Source organism: Phacochoerus africanus, chromosome 10, assembly GCF_016906955.1.
Source record: "Phacochoerus africanus isolate WHEZ1 chromosome 10, ROS_Pafr_v1, whole genome shotgun sequence".
Taxonomy (NCBI): domain Eukaryota; kingdom Metazoa; phylum Chordata; class Mammalia; order Artiodactyla; family Suidae; genus Phacochoerus; species Phacochoerus africanus.
This window is the reverse complement of record NC_062553.1, coordinates 109387577-109405788: the sequence shown is the minus strand read 5'-3', so window position 1 is coordinate 109405788 and position 18212 is coordinate 109387577. Positions and strand designations below refer to the sequence as shown.

Sequence of the window (18212 nt, the reverse complement as noted above, 5' to 3'; positions counted from 1 at the left end):
GCCTAGTACGGAATGTTAGAAAGTACCTTGAAGACTTCACATTCCTTTGCTTCCAAGAGATATCTTTTCCCAATTATTCCAGAAATTCTCTATACTTTTCTTGAAAATAATCAGGAACTTAATAATCATTTCCTTTAAAAATAAAACAAATCTGTGGGAGTTCCTGTCGTGGTGCAGTGGAAACAAATCCGACTAGGAACCATGAGGTTGTAGGTTTGATCCCTGGCCTTGCATAGTGGGTTAAGGATCCAGCGTTGCCGTGAGCTGTGGTGTAGGTTGCAGACATGGCTTGGATCTGGCGTTGCTGTTGCTCTGGTGTAGGCTGGCAGCAACAGCTCCAATGAGACCCCTAACCTGGGAACCTCCATATGCCACAGGCGCGGCCCTAAAAGGACAAAAGACAAAAAAAAAAAAAGAATCTAGTTGGTGTATGTTATAAAAATGTTTTAATATAGGAACTATACCTCTAGGTATAAAATATTATCAAATAAATAATGATTTCCGCCAATATGCAACAACTCCTTATAAAAACTTTCTAATATAAACAATATAACTTCTATATATAAAAATTATCAGCACAAATCACACTTTCTGTTAATTTGCAACACCTCTTCCCTAAAGAAAATGGTAGCTAAGCTGAAAGATTTATTATAGAGGCAGTCATGTTATAGAGGCAACCATATCTTTAGATTTTCGAAATAAAACAGGTAAAAATTTTTCACTCCAGGAAATGGCCCATCATCAGAAAAAAAGCATATGCTCATCTTTGATGTATCTTTAAGCCATTTCATCATCTGACCAGTCAGTATACCTTAAAACATTTTAGAACTTCTAAAGTATAACTGCCTCACTTTTTTTCTTTCTTAGAAGAGCAGGCCCATGTAGTTTTCCTCTCTTTTGGTTTCTCTGTAACCACACGAACAATGACATGCCCACCACATATAAGCCAGGTTCCAGCCTCTGGGAAAACACTACTGCTTTCCCTCAAAGCCCAATGCCCACAGCGTTTGAAGAAATGAGAACATTACGTGACAGTGTAACAGTATTGCCTGCAATGTGCCAGCATGGAGGTGTGTGAGAATCGTTTCTGCATGGTTTCGACTAACTTGATTGTCTTTTGCACAGAATGGTTTTACTCCACTGCACATTGCCTGCAAGAAAAACCGCATCAAAGTCATGGAACTGCTGGTGAAATATGGGGCTTCAATCCAAGCTATAACAGAGGTAGAAAAAAATGTTTCCACTTGTCACGAAACATTCCTTCTCTGACGCCCGCTTCCCCTTCCTTTCACTCATCTTCTGTCCTCTTCACTCAAGTTTTATTTCTCTGAAGAAGCCCCAAAGTCCCCACCGGTGCAGAGGAGTAAAACTGTCGCTTTGTTTCGCAGTCTGGCCTCACACCAATACATGTGGCTGCCTTCATGGGCCACTTGAACATTGTCCTCCTTCTGCTGCAGAACGGAGCCTCTCCAGATGTCACTAACATTGTGAGTATGGCTTGGGTCAGAATAACCACAGAGAGAGAGCGCGAGAGGAAGTGTGTGGGTGTGTGCAGGGATGCTTGTGTGTGTGTCATCAAAGCTGAGCATCTGAGCTTTGAGAAGAGGCCCGTGATAATGTGTTATTGAAATCATTGCTAGAATTTTGCCGAGAAGAACCTCCATAGGGTAAGAAATGTTCTAGAGAAGAAAATGGAAGCTCTGGAGCAAGACCGTGTCAGTGTCCTGGTGTAGATGAATGGAACATGCATCTTAAATACCGATTGAACCAAAATACGCTTTAAATGTCCTCTGAAGGAGTTCCCCATGTGGCTCAGTGGTTAATGAATCTGCTTTAAATGTCCTCTGAAGGAGTTCCCCTTGTGGCTCAGTGGTTAATGAATCCGATGAGGAACCATCAGGTGGTGGGTTCAACTCCTGGCTTCGCTCAGTGGGTTAAGGATCCTGCATTGCTGTGAGCTGTGGTGTAGGTCGAAGACCCAGGTCGGATCTGGCATTGCTGTGGCTGTGGTGTAGGCCGGCGGCTACAGCTCCGATTAGACCCCTAGCCTGGGAACCTCCATGTGCCGTGGGCGCAGCCCTGGAAAAAGACTAAATAAATAAATAAATAAATAAATAAATAAATAAATTTCCTCTGAGCATGAATGAATGCTGGGTTGGAATCAAATCTTCAAGGCTCACTCTCCTTGCTTGAGTGAGTCGTTTTCTAGGTAATTTCGGTTAAAATATCAAGTCAGTGCCATTATCAATTATATCAAATGATTAACCAGAGATAGACCAATATTAGGAGATTTTTTACTTAATAGCAAATTCTCCCTCCTTCAGTTATATGGATTTTCCATTTTCTAACCTTACTCTGATTTTTCCTTTTGGTTTGATTTTGGTTGCTAAAATAGTTATACCTTGCAGCTTCTCCATGTATCCTGAAATCTAGGTTGGTCTCCAGACAACTTTTATTCTGCCAATAAATGAAGGCTATTCCAGGATTCTTCTACCTGATATAAATTGGGATTTTTACTTCCCATGTCTTTATATTTCTCTCATTTTCTTGGAGTCTGCCCACTTAAACTTTGATCACTGAATGCAGGTTTCTCCTGAGCAAGAGAACTTGCTCTGCATGTATTTGAAGCTCACCAGAACCCACTAGAATACTGAGATTTTTTTAAAAGCATTCAACAGAAATAACTCTCCCCCAGTAAATGTTAGTGCTTATTATTAAAATGAATCATATTTTCAATATCAGTTGATTTACACGTATTCCCTGGTGGCATCAGATTAAGGATCTGGCTCTGGTCAGTGCTGTGGCACCAGTTCGATCTCTGGTATGGGAACTTCCACATGTCGTAGGTTTGGCCAAAAAAAATAAATAAAAGGGCAGTTGATTTACTACTGTTGCTAATTTTGGTATCCCATTCCATATGAGTGGTGAAATGGAAGGTTCAATTTCCCTTTTTATTTGTATACCCTCTCTCATTTTTCTGATTTTCTTGTATTTTACACGCTATATCTGTGCTCAAGTTTCTGACCTATGAACAAAAAATCTATGTGAAATAAATATATTTGATTTTTAAGTGTGATTTAATACTCTCCATATTATTCACAATTGGAGTATGAAACCATTAAAGAAATTGAAATGCAATATATTTCTACATTCCCCTAATTGCAGCTTATTGATCCAAAAGTGATAATATTATATCCTAATTTTTAGTCAGTCCATTAAGGATAAGAGTAATTTTACAACATGCCAATTTGATTTATGGTCACTTCTTAGAACTTGAAAATAATTTAGTAGCATTCATTTTCTGTCCAAAGATGACCAGCTTCCTTTTTAAAATTGAGATCTATATAAACCAGTACTTTTTTTTTTTTGCCCACCCTTGCAGTGTATGGAAGTTCCCAGGCCAAGGATCAAGCCTGGGCCACAGCAGGTACCCATGCCACAGCAGTGGCAACGCCTGGATCCTTACCCCCTAGGCCACCAGGGAACTCCACAAACTAGTACCTTTTAAAAGAAGTTATCTGATTATTTTCCCACTATTCTATATTTTACTTCTTTGCATTCCGATACCTATAGGATCACAGGAGCAATGTTAATTGTGTTACCATGTTATAACAATAACCTAGACAAGTATATTCTATGCAATGTTTGATTGAAATCCCTATGTTAATCTTTCTGAGGGGAGATTTTTGCAAAATCATCAAAGAAAAGCCACATGAAATGGTTGTGTGATGCTGTGGCACTCTTAATTTGCTTTTTTCACTGACCATTTCCAAATTATTTGATGGTCATGGATTTACTCTATATTGGTATGCTCCCTTCTGCAAAAACAAAAAACAAAAACTATACAGGCTACATACAGATTTTCAAATAAAAATGAACAAAATATTAATTAAAGCAATAAAAATGTTGATATCCCTTAGGTTCTTAAATACTCCCAGATTTGGCAATTGCTGTGTTTTTTTTGTTTTTTGTTTTTCTTCTTAGGGCCACACATGCAGCACATGGAAGTTCCCAGGGTCGAATTGGATCTGTAGCTGCTGGCCACAGACACAGCAACGCGGGATCTGAACTGTGTCTGCGACCTATACCACAGCTCATGGCAATGCCATATCCTTAACCCACAGAGCAAGGCCAGGGATAGGGATTGAACCTGCATCCTCATGGATACCATTCGGATTCGTTTCCACTGCACGACAACAGGAACTCAGGCAATTGCTGTATTAAACTTTATTTTTTTAACTTTATTAAACTTTATTTTTTACCTGTTGTTCACTGTAAATTTCTTCTGTTTGTTTTATCTTTGCATTTGTCAGTTATATACTCTTTCCTTTGGCCCCCTCAATACAAATTGAGAGGCACCTGCCAGTGTAATCCTCTCCTCAACCTTTCTCCTAGTTGCTTTTCATTTGTTCATTTCAATTTTTGTTTGATTCAAATTTTGAGTTAAAGTTAAATTCACGTTTAATTGGGAGTCCTGCATTTTATCCGACAACCCTCTCTATACAATATCTGCTCCCTGAGGATACATCTGCCAGATAAAATACAGGACTTCCAGTTAAACTTGAATTTTAGGTAAAAAAACAAATAATTGTTTTTTGTTTAAGTTTGTCCCATGCAATAGCTGAGACACACTTATAATAAAATAATTATTCTTTGACTAGAATTCAAGTTAAACCGACCATCCTGTATTTTTAATTTGCTAAATTTGGCAAGCCTACATTTAGAGGATTTAACTTTCTCTAGCAGTGGGATGTATTATCAGAACATGAGGATGTAGCTACTGGATCCAAAACTCTTGGCAGGTTGATTTAGAAACTGTGTGAGCACTGATTGCCTGCTTGCTGTGTCAGAGTTGATCATTCCCTGACCCCAGAACACCCCACCCTTGGAGCCTTTGTGTGTTGCCTGAAGTCATGTTGCATTTTTGAATGCAATGCTGTCTGTTGTGCTTTGATGCTTTCCAACTGATGCAGCCAAAGTGGAAGTCAATGTAGCTGTCAGCAGAGTCATTTTTAACAACTGGGAAGAGGGGCATGAAATTTAGTACGTGCTTTGGACATGAGCATATACATTCTCCTGCCAGTCTTGTTTTTGTCTCAAAATTCACTCCAAGTGTGAAGTGTACCGATAACTCGATCACATGCAGAGATTATGACCCCCAAAACTCCCTTTCCAGAAAGCTCACAAATGAACTTTAAAACCTAGAAAGCTGAACTGCCAGTGGTAATACATCCATGATTCAAAGTATTCATTGACAATTGTGGGAGGAAAAAATCCAAGCTCTTTGGGGGCTGTCCAGGGTGCAGTGTGGGAGACTACCGAGTTTTCCTTCTTAACAGCAAATCGATGGATTCATGGCTAAGTTCACCCTTCATATTATGTTTAAGAATTTCCCCTAATCCTTAAAGTTAATTAGCTTAAGATAATACAGGGCATCGAATAAAATGAGGCACCCAATAACTGAGAAATGGAAGTTATTGATTAAAATATTATCTACCCTCTTTCATTTTTTTATTTATGATTTGATATAAACGAGGATAACATAAATATAAAAGGGTAAGGGCAAATTATGATAAAAGTTGATTACACAAAAGTCATTAAGCAAGTATTGAACAAGACCATTGTTTTAAAGTAGAGAGCCATTTGATGTATAACTTTTCATTGACGATAATGTTTAATACTTTAGATTAGGTTTTATATCTAACTCATCAATTTCAAATTTGTAAACACCATAAAAAGTAACTTAAAATAAGTATAAAATAAGGGTATTGGCATACTGAACATAAGGGTATTGGAAACATTTTACACTTTGAAAACCCCTTATTGACAAAGCTTGGATTATAAATATATAAATTCATCACTGAGGCCTCTTTGACTTAACTTCTTATAAGGCAATTTTTGTCTTCATTTCTACCAAAATTAGTAAAATTGCTGGACTATTATAAGTCTTAGAAATGCATTAAAATTTTGAGGGTTTTTTTTTTTAATAGAAAATCTAGCTTTATCTATTTAGAGACAGATTTTGAGTGAGATAGAAAAGTTAGAAATCATGGTTATCTAAAGAGGAAAAATCTTGCCATAAATCCAAAGTCTGAAAACAAATACTGCTATTCCTATAATGTTATTTTATATAATGACATACTCCAGATATATTTATTTCACAAAATCAAAAGGCATCACCTGATAATAAGGCCATTACAGGATAAATGAGTCATCAACAAAAGAGAAAATAGAGTAGATATTCAGTTGAATGCTTTCAAAATCAAATCATTAGAAATAAATGTCTTATAACTTTATAAGGAATGGGTCTCTGTATATGAGCAAAAAAAATGAATTGTGAGCTAGGTACCAAACTAAAGTTCATCTGAAATCTTCTGGGTTTAAGGGTTTGTTGTGCAAGGAATCAGGAAAAAAATTATTTACTGGAATTCATCAGACATTATCCAATTACTGTAACCAATCCTGAGATCAATTTAGATTATTTGGAATGGTTTTCTTTACCTGGTTGATGTCAACCTTATTTGCTAGCATAGTTGTGGTGACTAAAATAACTTTCATCTCAGTATCTTATTCTTTTATAACTGTACAATTGTTTGAAAGAATGACCTCCTATCTTCTTTAGAACTACGTATGGTTTTAAGATGTGCTGATTGGAAAAAAAAAAAAAAATCCCTCTCTTAGAAGCAGTAATTAACAGACTTCCCAATGAGAAAATTCCCTTGCGTCTAACCATCATCCTTCATGCTGCAGGGTAAGGCTACCATTTCCTGATAAGTGTGTCCTCCTTGATAGAGCATAAAGATACTTGAGGAAAAGACCTGAAGCTCCGTGCTGCCCACCTCAACTGATGGCCCTGTTAACACTGCTTTACTCATCTCTCAGCCAGTCTCTCAAATCACTGTCTATAATTAAATATACTCATCAATAATAAGTAGGGAAACTCCTGGGCAAATCATTTTTCTCATATGAATAGTCCTTATCTAGTCTCATAACACAAAAACAAATCTAATGTACAATTATAGCTTATTGCAGAAGTAATTTTGAATTCTAAAAAGGAATAGCTTATGTATGGCACAGATGATATGATTTGTTTTTTTTCTGCACTCCACTGACTTGATCCTCAGCATCTAGAGTTTCTCATTAAAATGGGATCAAGTTGAAAACACATAGTCAAGTGTGACAGATTTTAGGTTTGAAGGATGAACGTTAGCCTCGTAGCACCAAAAGCAATTTACGTTCTGCCACATTGATTGTGAAGGTAAACCTCAGGGTCTCCTGGATGTTTGGATAATTCACTACTTTGTCGTGGAGTGAAAAAAAATTTTGTCTTTATGAAGATGGAGAAGATTCAAAATTGTGTTTTTTCAGACTAAAGAATTATGAAAAAAAAAGAATTGTGAAATAATTATGCCTTTTCATAGGTTTCTTAAACCTTTGAATATAAGGTGATCCTTCACAAAAGGCACATTTTTATTCTTTGCCATCCAGAGCAGAGGGTTTACTTATGATTCAATAAGTAAATTCAGGTCTTTGTTTCCTGGCAGCGTGGGGAGACAGCACTGCACATGGCAGCCCGGGCGGGGCAGGTGGAAGTGGTCCGATGCCTCCTGAGAAACGGTGCTCTCGTCGATGCCAGAGCCAGGGTAGGTGCTGGTGCTTGGGGTTTTCTTGTTGGCAGGAGTTCCATGCTGCTGTTCTTCATCTCTTGATATGGAAATGCCAAGGACTGAAAGCATCAATTCAGTAATGGTTTTTCAGGCAAAAAAAGGAACTGCTACAGTAAATATATACAATGGAAAATGCCCTTCAATTGCAGAAACATGAACATTTGAAAAAAATGTATAATTTTGCATCTAAGAAATTTGGCGTCAACTAACATTTTGATAATTTTTTCACCTATGAAAGCACTTTAATATGGGTCTTCATTTTCAGGAATTTTAACATTTAACTTCTATTACATAACATAGATACTATGCCTCTTAAAACTTATTTCTTGCCACCAAAGCCAGTTGAGGTTCCATAGACATCCCTCACCAGTTACTTAAAAAACAAATCATAGTCAAAATTTTGATGTTTTCCCTTCATCAGTTTTACTTTCCTCCTTTCTATAATGAGTTCTACTTTCCCTCTTACTCTAATTTTCCATATTTAAAAGACATTCCGCCCTTCCGCTATTCTAAAATATAAGAATTTTGACCCAGGAGAGTACATGATTCTCTTATTTATAATTCCGCCACAAGTTGATTTTTTTCTTCTTCTTTGTAAAAAAAAAAGTTGCTTCCAGTTTTTTCACCTTCTTCCTTTACACCAATTATCTTATCAATATCTTCTCTTTCCTTTTCCACACTGTTCCATTAACTTCTACACTAGCATCTTTGAGATTCTCATGGAATATTTAAACTTTCTTTCTTCAAGATTTGATGTATCTAAACTCACATCAGCCTGAATCCTATCATAGCAAATCCATTTTAGATACAGCATTGCATTGGAATGAAAGCATTTGGCTGGTGTCATACAAATTGTCATTTCAGGCAAGTCATTTCACTTCTCATTTCACTTTTATCATGAGAAGGCTTTGACTTAGAAATCCCTGGCCTCGCTTAGGGGGTTATTAAAGATTTCGAGTTGCTGTGAGCTGTGGTGTAGGTCGCAGATGCAGCTCGGATCCTACGTTGCTGTGGCTGTGGTGTAGACCAGTGGCTACAGCTCTGATTAGACCCCTAGCCTGGGAACTTCCACATATGCCACAGATGCAGCCCTAAAAAGACAAAAACAAAACAAAACAAAACAAAACAAACCCTTTAAACTCCTTTCCAGACTTAACATTCTCCGACTCTACAAAATTTATAGCATTTTTCCATAGACCTTCATGTAGAATCCAGTGATACTTGGACAGCCTTGACGTTATTCTTATGCTTTGGATTTTGTCAGCCTTTCTATCCATTGTACAAGTAGCGTAATTTAGGTTCTTTGGTGATCATCATTGGTATTTTATGCTCTTATGTATTAAGTGCTTTTCTTATTCAAACTGTGTTCTCCCCTGCCTTGATATTTTTCTAATTTCCTTTTTTTTTCCTTAAAGATTAATTTATTGAAAGCAGTTTTAGTGTCGCAGCAAAATTCAGAACAAATCACAGAGATTTTCCCATATGCTCTCTGATCCCATAGCTTCCTGCATCATCAGCAGTCCCCCCCCCCCCGCGCCCCCCCCCGCCCCCCCCCCCAGCAGTGCGCTGTTTATAATCCATGAACCTCCTGCATTAGTAGTACATCAGGATGCCTGCAAGCCTACAGTTTACATTAGGGGTCACTCGAGGTAGTGTCGACCTAAAAAATATGCACAGCCTGAAAGTTGAAAGTTAAGTTTTATTTGGGGCAAAATGAGGACTATCGCCCGGGAGGCAGTATTTCAGATAGCTCTGAACGACAGCTCCAAAGACGCAGCGGGGAATGTCAGTGTATATGTGATTTTGGTGAAGGACACGCAACCAAGCATACATTTTACAGAAGGTTGCTGCTCGTCACGAGGAGCTGACGTCACCATGAAGGAGTTTAGTGCTTTTCTAGATACGAGGATATGCAGGACTTGGGCTCATAAAACCTCCTGTAAATATCTAACTATCTGAAGACCTGTTCTGCCAGTTTTCCCAGAGCACCAAGTGCCTCACTCCTGATCTCTGCCCCGAGCTCCTTTCAGGGGGTGTGGAGGGCCAGCAGCTGCAGTGGCTCATGATTCAATCTGTACAGAGGCAGAGGACAGGTGCTAGTCTCCAGTTCACAGTAGCGTGCATGCTGTGGGTTTGGACAAATACGCATCCTTATGGTATCATAAAGAGTAGGTTCACTGCCCTAAAAATCCTTTGCGCTTTGCTTATTTTTGTTTCCTCTTAAGTTTACCTGACAATCAGCTATTAAAAAAATCTCTAGCCCGTCAATGCACCCAGAGTATCATGAACTAATTTTACCACAAATTGTAGTGTTCAGGTAAATATTTTGCAACCCATACTTGATAATAAAAAAGTTTCTCATTTCTCTCTCGAAATATAAAACAAAACTGCTTAATAATTTCTATTCAAATGATAACTCACTATTTTTCATGGAAATGTGCTCATTTTCATATATTGCTGCCAAGATTTTTTTATGTTATTGATTTCACCTATTCTTATTATTATATTTTTGGATACCATTTGAAACCTTTCCCTTAGAAACTACTGGCTACTGACTCTTTCCTTTGAAATAACTGTAACATTTATGTACTTGTTTTTCTACATGCAAATTCCATCAGTTCTATTGTTTTATTTTTCTGTTGTAACAAATTTAGCCTCATGGTTTTACATATGTAAATAAACCTCTTTAACCTTTTATCTCTCCATATGTAAATAACAAATTCAGGCCATCCTTTGTTTTTATTTGTTTTCTCAACTCAAAACCTCTAAAATGCAACTGAAATTCCTTCTCTATAGCATCCTTCTGTGTGGACAGGAAAAACTACCACAGCCTTATAGAGTGGTGCTACCCAAGGGTCATTTTGCATAAAAGATCAGTGGGGGAGCCTGTTGAAATACAAATTAACTCAGTAGGTCTGGGGCGGGGACCACATCCTGCGTTTCCAACAAACTCCCTGCCGCTGCCAGTGCTCCTGACCCTGGGATTATTATACGTTGTGCAAGGAGAAGTCTGAGCTTTTCTTTTTCACATGTTCTATTTTAAGTTATACTTTCACCATGAGTTTTTATTTCCATTTAACACTAGAATGTTTTCATGGAACTCCTGGGTGCAGTTAACATTTGTACAGTGGTTTTTAATCCATAAAGCATTTCGGCACAATTATCTTAGTCAACACTCAGAACAACCCTTGTAGGGTGGCTCACAGTCCTAACCTTTTTTGCTGACTTGCCTGAAGTCTTAGAGCAGAAAAGGATAAGAGAGTTCCTTTTTTGTTCTGTATCTTTCTAGCTTTTCTCTGCTCGCCTCAGTATCTCCCATTTTCAGATGTAAAGAGAGCTCTTCTCCCTCCCATCCAACCAAACTTTTGGAACTGGATTCTAATAAGTCACCTTCTCCACCTGAGTGGATTACTACAGCCTAATACCATTACTCTACAATTCACTCTCTCCCAAAGGGGAAAGAGTAAGAAGTTGTACCCACCTACTCCACTGGTCTCCAAGGTCAAGATCTCTGGGTAGTCTATATTCTCTGTTGAGTTAAGAAATAACACCTCATGGTTATGTAATCATGAGGCTAAGTAATATTTTTGCCTACATCCTATATATAATGAAAGAAGAGTTGTACATTGCAATAATATCTCTCATTTAAAAGGAGCAGGCAGGAGTTCCTGTTGTGGTTCAGCAGGTTACGAACCCAACTAGTATCCATCCCTGGCCTCCAGCATGGGAACTTACATATTTTGCTGGACAGACTGGGGAGCAGAGGCTGCAGGGGCGTAAGTTCCTGGGTCAGCCAGTGTCCCTGCCCCCCTGGGCCCTGCTCTAAAGTCCTCCATGGACATAACCCAGAGGGCCACTGGGACCTGCCCTTCTGGGAGCCCTCTTGCTTTCAGTGCCCATGTCCTGTTGTCATAGTATGGGGGTCTGGCATTTGCCTTAGAGATTGAGCAGTCACAGCCCCGAGGCTTAAACTCATTTGAAACTTAACGCACTTGAAGCTTTAGTTAGCTGCAAGTAGATATGGTCCTTGGGAATCCTGTTAGCTGGTAATGAGTAGCAGAAATTTTATCAATTATTGGAACCTTGTCCCAGTCATTGCCACTTCTGTCTTTTGGTAAAGGGACAGGAGGCTCAGCAAGTCACCTAATTTCAGGAACCTGTCCGTAGTGCTCGTAAGGCGGAGCTCAGGCTGTATCAGGCTGCATCACAGTCAGGGATGCTTTATGATGAGAGAATTATTGCCCCCTTATATTTGGAAGGGGCCTGGGGATCAGGTGGCCTGCATTTTTTTCCTTTAATTCATCCCATGAATATTTTCCTCGGTGCTTCCCCAATGCTTTGCCTTGGATTGAATTAGCTTTAGCTTGGGGTTGCAAATTCAACTTCTGCAGTTCAACAGGGAAATAATCACCCAACCTCCAAAGGTCTTATAATCTATGATTACAGGTAGAAAGACTTTCCTACCAAATTTATATGGTCTTCCCTTTTCAGATAGGATTGTACCAAAAATTGAAGAAAACGGGCAAGACAGCTTATTCCTTAACTTCTTATTTGTTTGTTTAAACAAATACATTAGCTCTATGGTCTGAGAACCAAGAAACACTGGTTAATAATTTAAGCAGTTACTCGGCCACCACCAGTCAAGGATCGCCACTTCTCCCCTATGGAGTAAGGGATCCCCATTGCCCCAATTCTCCCCCTCATTCACTGAAAGGGTGTCAATCAAATTCTGCTGGGGAGAAGGCCAAGAACGGAAACCCAGAAACAAGAGACGTTCATGATGGCTGTCCTCAAGTTCTTTGGTCTTTTGCTTATTATCTGTTTGTTCTGCTGCCCATTTATTTTTGGAACTGTTAATTCTCTCCATTCCTCTCTTTTCTCCTCTGTATTTCAGAGAAAGTTTTCTCTTTTAAAGTGTTATATCTCCTTTCCTCTCTAGAGTCTCTTTGTCCTGTTATTTTTCTTGGTGGCCCCCATATTGTGTCTTGTTTCTGTAGACTTTATAGGCAAAGAAATGTCTTCAGAATCCAGTGCCTGAATTCAAGTCCTGTTGGAATAGCCGAGGGACCTTGGACAATCCTGGAGAACTCGTTTAACTCCTCTTAAACTCTTTTCTCTGGAAAATGGTGGAATAATATATCTTATGCCTTCCTTTCAGTCTAAGATTTGTCGAATATTCATCATACATGAGGGAAATGTATAAAATGCAATTTTTTTCTAAAATTCCACTTCTGTTACTAAAATAATTGTCTTATTACTATTTATTAGTTCGCTCTCAAGACCCTGAAGTTCATACAGTGCCATTTCATCTCTTCCTCTAGCTCCCTCTTAATACTTTTTTCCTTACAACTTTGAGATGCTGCATTTATTTGAACAGTTCTTCCCTATTATCTTCCCCATTCATTTTTACCCTTGCAAACTGACCCCGCTTTTCCTCCCTCACCTTTGTGGGCAGGTTCTAAAGTTATTCCTCTTCTCATCACTAAGGTGACACACAATTTTCTTTTCCAGGAGAATAGTTTGGCCTGGTTTTCTTAACCCTGAAAGCATTTTCCTGACTACACAGTAGAGCCAGGTGATTTCTTGAGCCTCCTTGCACGTGTCCTTACTCTCTGTTATTACACTAGCTATATCCTCTCTCTGTATTTTTAAATGAAAACCACTTGGCAAGTACTTAACCCCATTTGCTTCTTGCCAGACTTCCATTTCATCTTTGAAGCCCTGGATGCACGTCCCTGTCTGCAATGTTTCCTGAAACAGCCTTGTTAAAAGTCAGATGACAATATCTTCTTTATCCACAGTCTCTCCTTGAAGAAAATAACCAGCGTTTGTATCCTTGGCTTGCAGAGTGGAGTAAGAACACAGTTTTCCCTGCATCCCTGGTTCTTTTTTTCTTGATACAGTTCCCAGAATAAATACTGTCTCTTGGTGAAAGCTTTTGGATGAGAATCTAGGTCTTCGGACTTCTGGACTAGATTTCTTTCTTATTCAGAACCACGGGCTGGTTATATTGAAACATAAACGAGGGCTGAAGCTGTAGTGAGTTGAGAAACATTTTGGCATACCCAGAAAACAATGACCAACAATGACATTCATGAAAGTCTCTACTTTTAAACCAATCTAAGGAAGATTTTTGTGACCAAACAGGTCATTTGATAACAAGCTCTAACATAAATTGTGGTCAGAGTAGCAATAATTTCCTTTTGGGTAGGGGTTCCTAGAGATTCCAGGATGCCATGATGAAACATCTGAATGATAGCTATTACCAGGAAAAATCTGGTCTGTCCTGGCACTAACTTTTTACTTGACTTGAGTTGTAGGAGGAACAGACACCTTTGCATATTGCCTCTCGCCTGGGTAAGACAGAAATTGTTCAGCTGCTTCTACAGCATATGGCTCATCCAGATGCAGCCACCACAAATGGGTACACACCACTGCACATCTCTGCCAGGGAAGGCCAGGTAGACGTGGCATCCGTCCTCCTGGAAGCAGGAGCAGCTCACTCCTTAGCTACCAAGGTAAGACAAGGGCTTCGTGCTCACGTGAACCGGGAGGAGTCCTAGGTCTGTTCCTTCTGCTCTGCTCCACAGAGTGTCAACAAGTGCAGATCTCCTTTAGGCCTCTGACTTCTTTCTCTTTGAATATTTTAGATTTATTTTTGTAAATGACCAAAGGGGATTGTGAGGTTACATATAATATCTTCAGTAAGGAATGTAGGATTCCATTCGTCTCATTAATGCCATTATTGTTTCTAGAACAACCACCTAGTACTTTAAAATAATTCCCATAAATCAAGGGCTACTTTCTCTTCACTTCCCATTATAAAATCTATAATCTATTCCCAAGAGGAAAAAAATAAAGTCCCCAAATACATTGAGCTAGTGTTACTAATGAGGAGAGAAAATTTGCCTTCGATTAGCAATACTGTGTTTTTTTTGATAAGAGTTCTAGCACTGCCTGGAAATTCACTTTATCTTGCTTTTTCCCTCCTGGTATCAGCTAGTATGGCCTTTCTGTCCCAATTAGAACTGGACTAGAGAATCACACTCTATCAGTTGTCATTGTCATCTAAACAAAGACTATACATCTCATGAAGAATTTTTCTTTTTCTTTTTTTTTTGGTCTTTTGTCTTTTTAGGGCCACACCCATGGCATATGGAGGTTCCCAGGCTAGGGGTCAAATCAGACCACACCACAGCTCATGGCAATGCCAGATCCTTAACCCACTGAGCGAGGCCAGGGATTGAACCTGCAACCTCATGGTTCCTAGTCAGATTTGTTTCCGCTGCACCACGACAGGAACTCCAAGAATTCTTCTTATGTTCAAATTTTTGTGCTGGGGCAGAGTTATTTTTTTTTCCACCTGTCACATTCTATTTGAGACCCACTATTTGGATATGACTTAGAACAAAACATGAACACAGCTAGTTGGAGCAAAAGAAGTTGGACTAGTGCAGAAAAGAAGGAGAATAAGGCACATTACAGCCTACGACAAGTGAACTGTTTGTGGGGTGAAATAATTCCCAGAAAAAAACAGTGATTCAGATTATTAAAGAGACCTTCCATTTGCTCATAATAAATAGGTGCAAATAGTGCACCCGGGTTGGGGGGAAGGAAGTGTGCAAACATGAACTAAAGTATTATGGCGGCTTCTGTCCTCTCCATGGTAGGAGCAGCCCACTAGCTGTTAGGACTTACCTTGTTGCCCGAGGCTGTAAAACAAGTTGGTAATTATTCAAATACTCAAATCCGAAGGGTAGAAAGGATCTTTAAAATCTTTTACTAGGAGTTCCCGTCGTGGCACAGTGGTTAACGAATCCGACTAGGAACCATGAGGTTGCGGGTTCGGTCCCTGCCCTTGCTCAGTGGGTTAACGATCCGGCGTTGCCGTGAGCTGTGGTGTAGGTTGCAGACGCGGCTCGGATCCCGCGTTGCTGTGGCTCTGGCGTAGGCCGGTGGCTACAGCTCTGATTCAACCCCTAGCATATGTTCCCAGACCTCCATATGCCGCGGGAGCGGCCCAAGAAATAGCAACAACAACAACAATAATAACAACAACAACAATAATAACAACAAAAGACAAAAAATAAATAAATAAGTAAAAAAAATAAAATCTTTTACTAAAAAAATCAGAAACTAAACAACAAACATATAATTGATCCCTGAACAAACAAGGGAGTTGCAGGCACTGACCCTTCCTGCAATTGAAAATCCTCATATAATTTATAGCCTGTCCTTCTATCCACAGTCCCTCTGTATCCTGGGTTCCTCCATATCCATGGTTCCACATCATTGGATTCAACTAACTGCAGACTGTGTAGGACTGAAATATCTACTGTTGAAAAAACATCTGCATATAGTGGACCCCCCCCAACAGTTCAAACCTGTGTTGTTCAAGGGCCAACTTTATAATAATAATAATAATAATAATAATAATAATAATAATAACCCAAGAGAGACTGGGTGATTGTCTCACCAGATAAAGATGAAAAATAAATGAAATTCAGATATGTAAAATACAGAAATAGGGAATAAATAAAGCATAGTCTCTTGTCTTCCAAAGAAATTACAAATATATTGAAAGCATTGGTAAATTAGGACAGTTCAATGGAAGAAAATATTAAATAAAACAGATTCCAGTAGAACTGACTGGGGTTCTGAACAGTAGTTGACTCAGCATCATTAAAGCTATTTAGATGTTTATAAATATCAGAGGGTAAATGAAATCCTGATGAGATTAACAGAGGGGAAAGAAGGAAAATGTGTGACTCAAGAGATGCTTTCCAACCTCAGTTTTATGTTTTCTACATCAAAGATTCCATGTAGTTTTGTCTGATAATAGTTTCTAAATTTACAAAAAGCCTGGATCACTATTCCAGCAGGACTTTAAGGAGAAGACATTTTTCTCTTTCTTCCCACATAATTTGGCTTGAAGAACTCCATTTCATCCCGGGTGTCACCTCAATCATTGTTTGCACTGAGTGCAGGGAAGAGAGCGTTAACAACAAATGCCGGCTTAAATGGACTTTGTCTATTTGTCCCATACTTGGAAAAAGCAGATTTGCTTTTCTCCAAAATCTTAGTAATACCCTAATGTTCAAAAAGAAGCAAAAAGAAAAATGACATCTTAGCTGAAATTAATTTGTGTGGTGACACTATGAAAAAATAATATTGCTTCTTGGAATATTCTTTATTCTAATGAGGGTTTAATCTGGAGGATAAACCATATCTTAGACCACTTAACCCAGGCATATTTACTATGTGTGTTTTGCTGTGTGTTCTGGTCAGCTTAAGAATTTTTCCACACCTGCTACAGCGCCAAAAGAGCATGTGGTTAGATTGTCTGGCCAAGAGGATGGATTTGAGATTGTGATGTAGGAACTGTGCCATCTTTGAGATCTGAGTTGAACTAATTTATGGAGAGTGACATTGGTTAGGCACACAAGACACTGAATCTGTACATATAAACGTGTAGGAGAGCAGTCTTTTAAGCAAATTTTAAAGCTGTGATGTGTTTAAAAGTCTGGTATTAATCAGCTCAACATCATGCCAGAAGCAGAATGTATTTTCCACAAGGAGTTGGTCTTATACACAGTGTGGATCTTCTGGGAAAAGATATAAGTCAGATTGAGAGGTGCTTTTTAATGGTGAACACTTTCTGTTCTGTCCCCCATATATATTGCTTTTTCTGAAAAAATACAAATCGACTGAATCACAAATAATTAATTTCTTTTTTACATGGCTACTGAAATACCCTAAACCTTAAATAAAGAAATTTGGAACTCAGGTGTTATAAAAAGATAGAGAATGGAATTCCCGTTGGGGTTCAGCGGTAATGAACCTGACTAGTATACATGAGGATGCAGGTTCAATCCCTGGCTTTGCTCAGTGAGTTAAGGTTCCAGTGTTGCCATGAGCTGTGGTGTACATCGCAGACACAGCTTGGATCCTGTGTGGCTGTGGCGTAGACCGGCAGATGCATCTCCAGTTCCACCCCTAGCCTGGGAACTTCCATATGCTGTAGCTGAGGCCCTTAAAAAAAAAAGGATAGAGAAAAGATAAGGATTGGACAGAAGGTAGCTAACATCTCAATCCTATTAACTTTAAATAAAAGAAGTTTGTTTTTTTTTTCCCACTCACAAATCAGAGCCGTTTTCCTGCCACTAGTGGCTTGATAAATTCCATGCCTATAAAATCAAATTTCATTCTCCAAGCTCCCAAAATAAAATTTCTTTTGTTCAGGTTTTTGCATGTTACGTTTTCTTCTTTGTCCCAGTCCTTCTTTAAGGCTAACAAATTTAATGCTTCCAGTATTTTTCCCAAATGGAGAATCAGCATAGTTTAAGATGTTAACAAATAAAAAAGATTTTGCTAGGAGTCACAAAGATCAGTACATTTTACTTTTGTTCTTCCCATTTGCAGAAGGGTTTCACCCCACTGCACGTAGCAGCCAAGTATGGAAGCCTGGATGTGGCAAAACTTCTCTTGCAACGCCGTGCTGCCGCAGACTCTGCGGGGAAGGTAAAAGTTTTCAGTTATACACTT

The 18212-nt window shown here is 38.9% G+C and overlaps 1 protein-coding gene across 13 annotated transcripts in view; it reads left to right on the top strand.

The window, feature by feature from the left end:
- Positions 1 to 18212, top strand: part of ANK2 (ankyrin 2) — a 722246-nt gene that overhangs the window by 592514 nt on the left and 111520 nt on the right. For 11 of the 13 annotated variants that reach the window (XM_047799241.1, XM_047799245.1, XM_047799250.1 and 8 more), the window contains 5 exons: positions 1126 to 1224; positions 1389 to 1487; positions 7545 to 7643; positions 13988 to 14185; positions 18090 to 18188. In XM_047799241.1, the coding sequence (XP_047655197.1) occupies positions 1126 to 1224; positions 1389 to 1487; positions 7545 to 7643; positions 13988 to 14185; positions 18090 to 18188 (594 nt within the window). The remainder of the gene's footprint in view (positions 1 to 1125; positions 1225 to 1388; positions 1488 to 7544; positions 7644 to 13987; positions 14186 to 18089; positions 18189 to 18212) is intronic. The other 2 variants (XM_047799252.1, XM_047799247.1) reach the window with 1 other exon arrangement.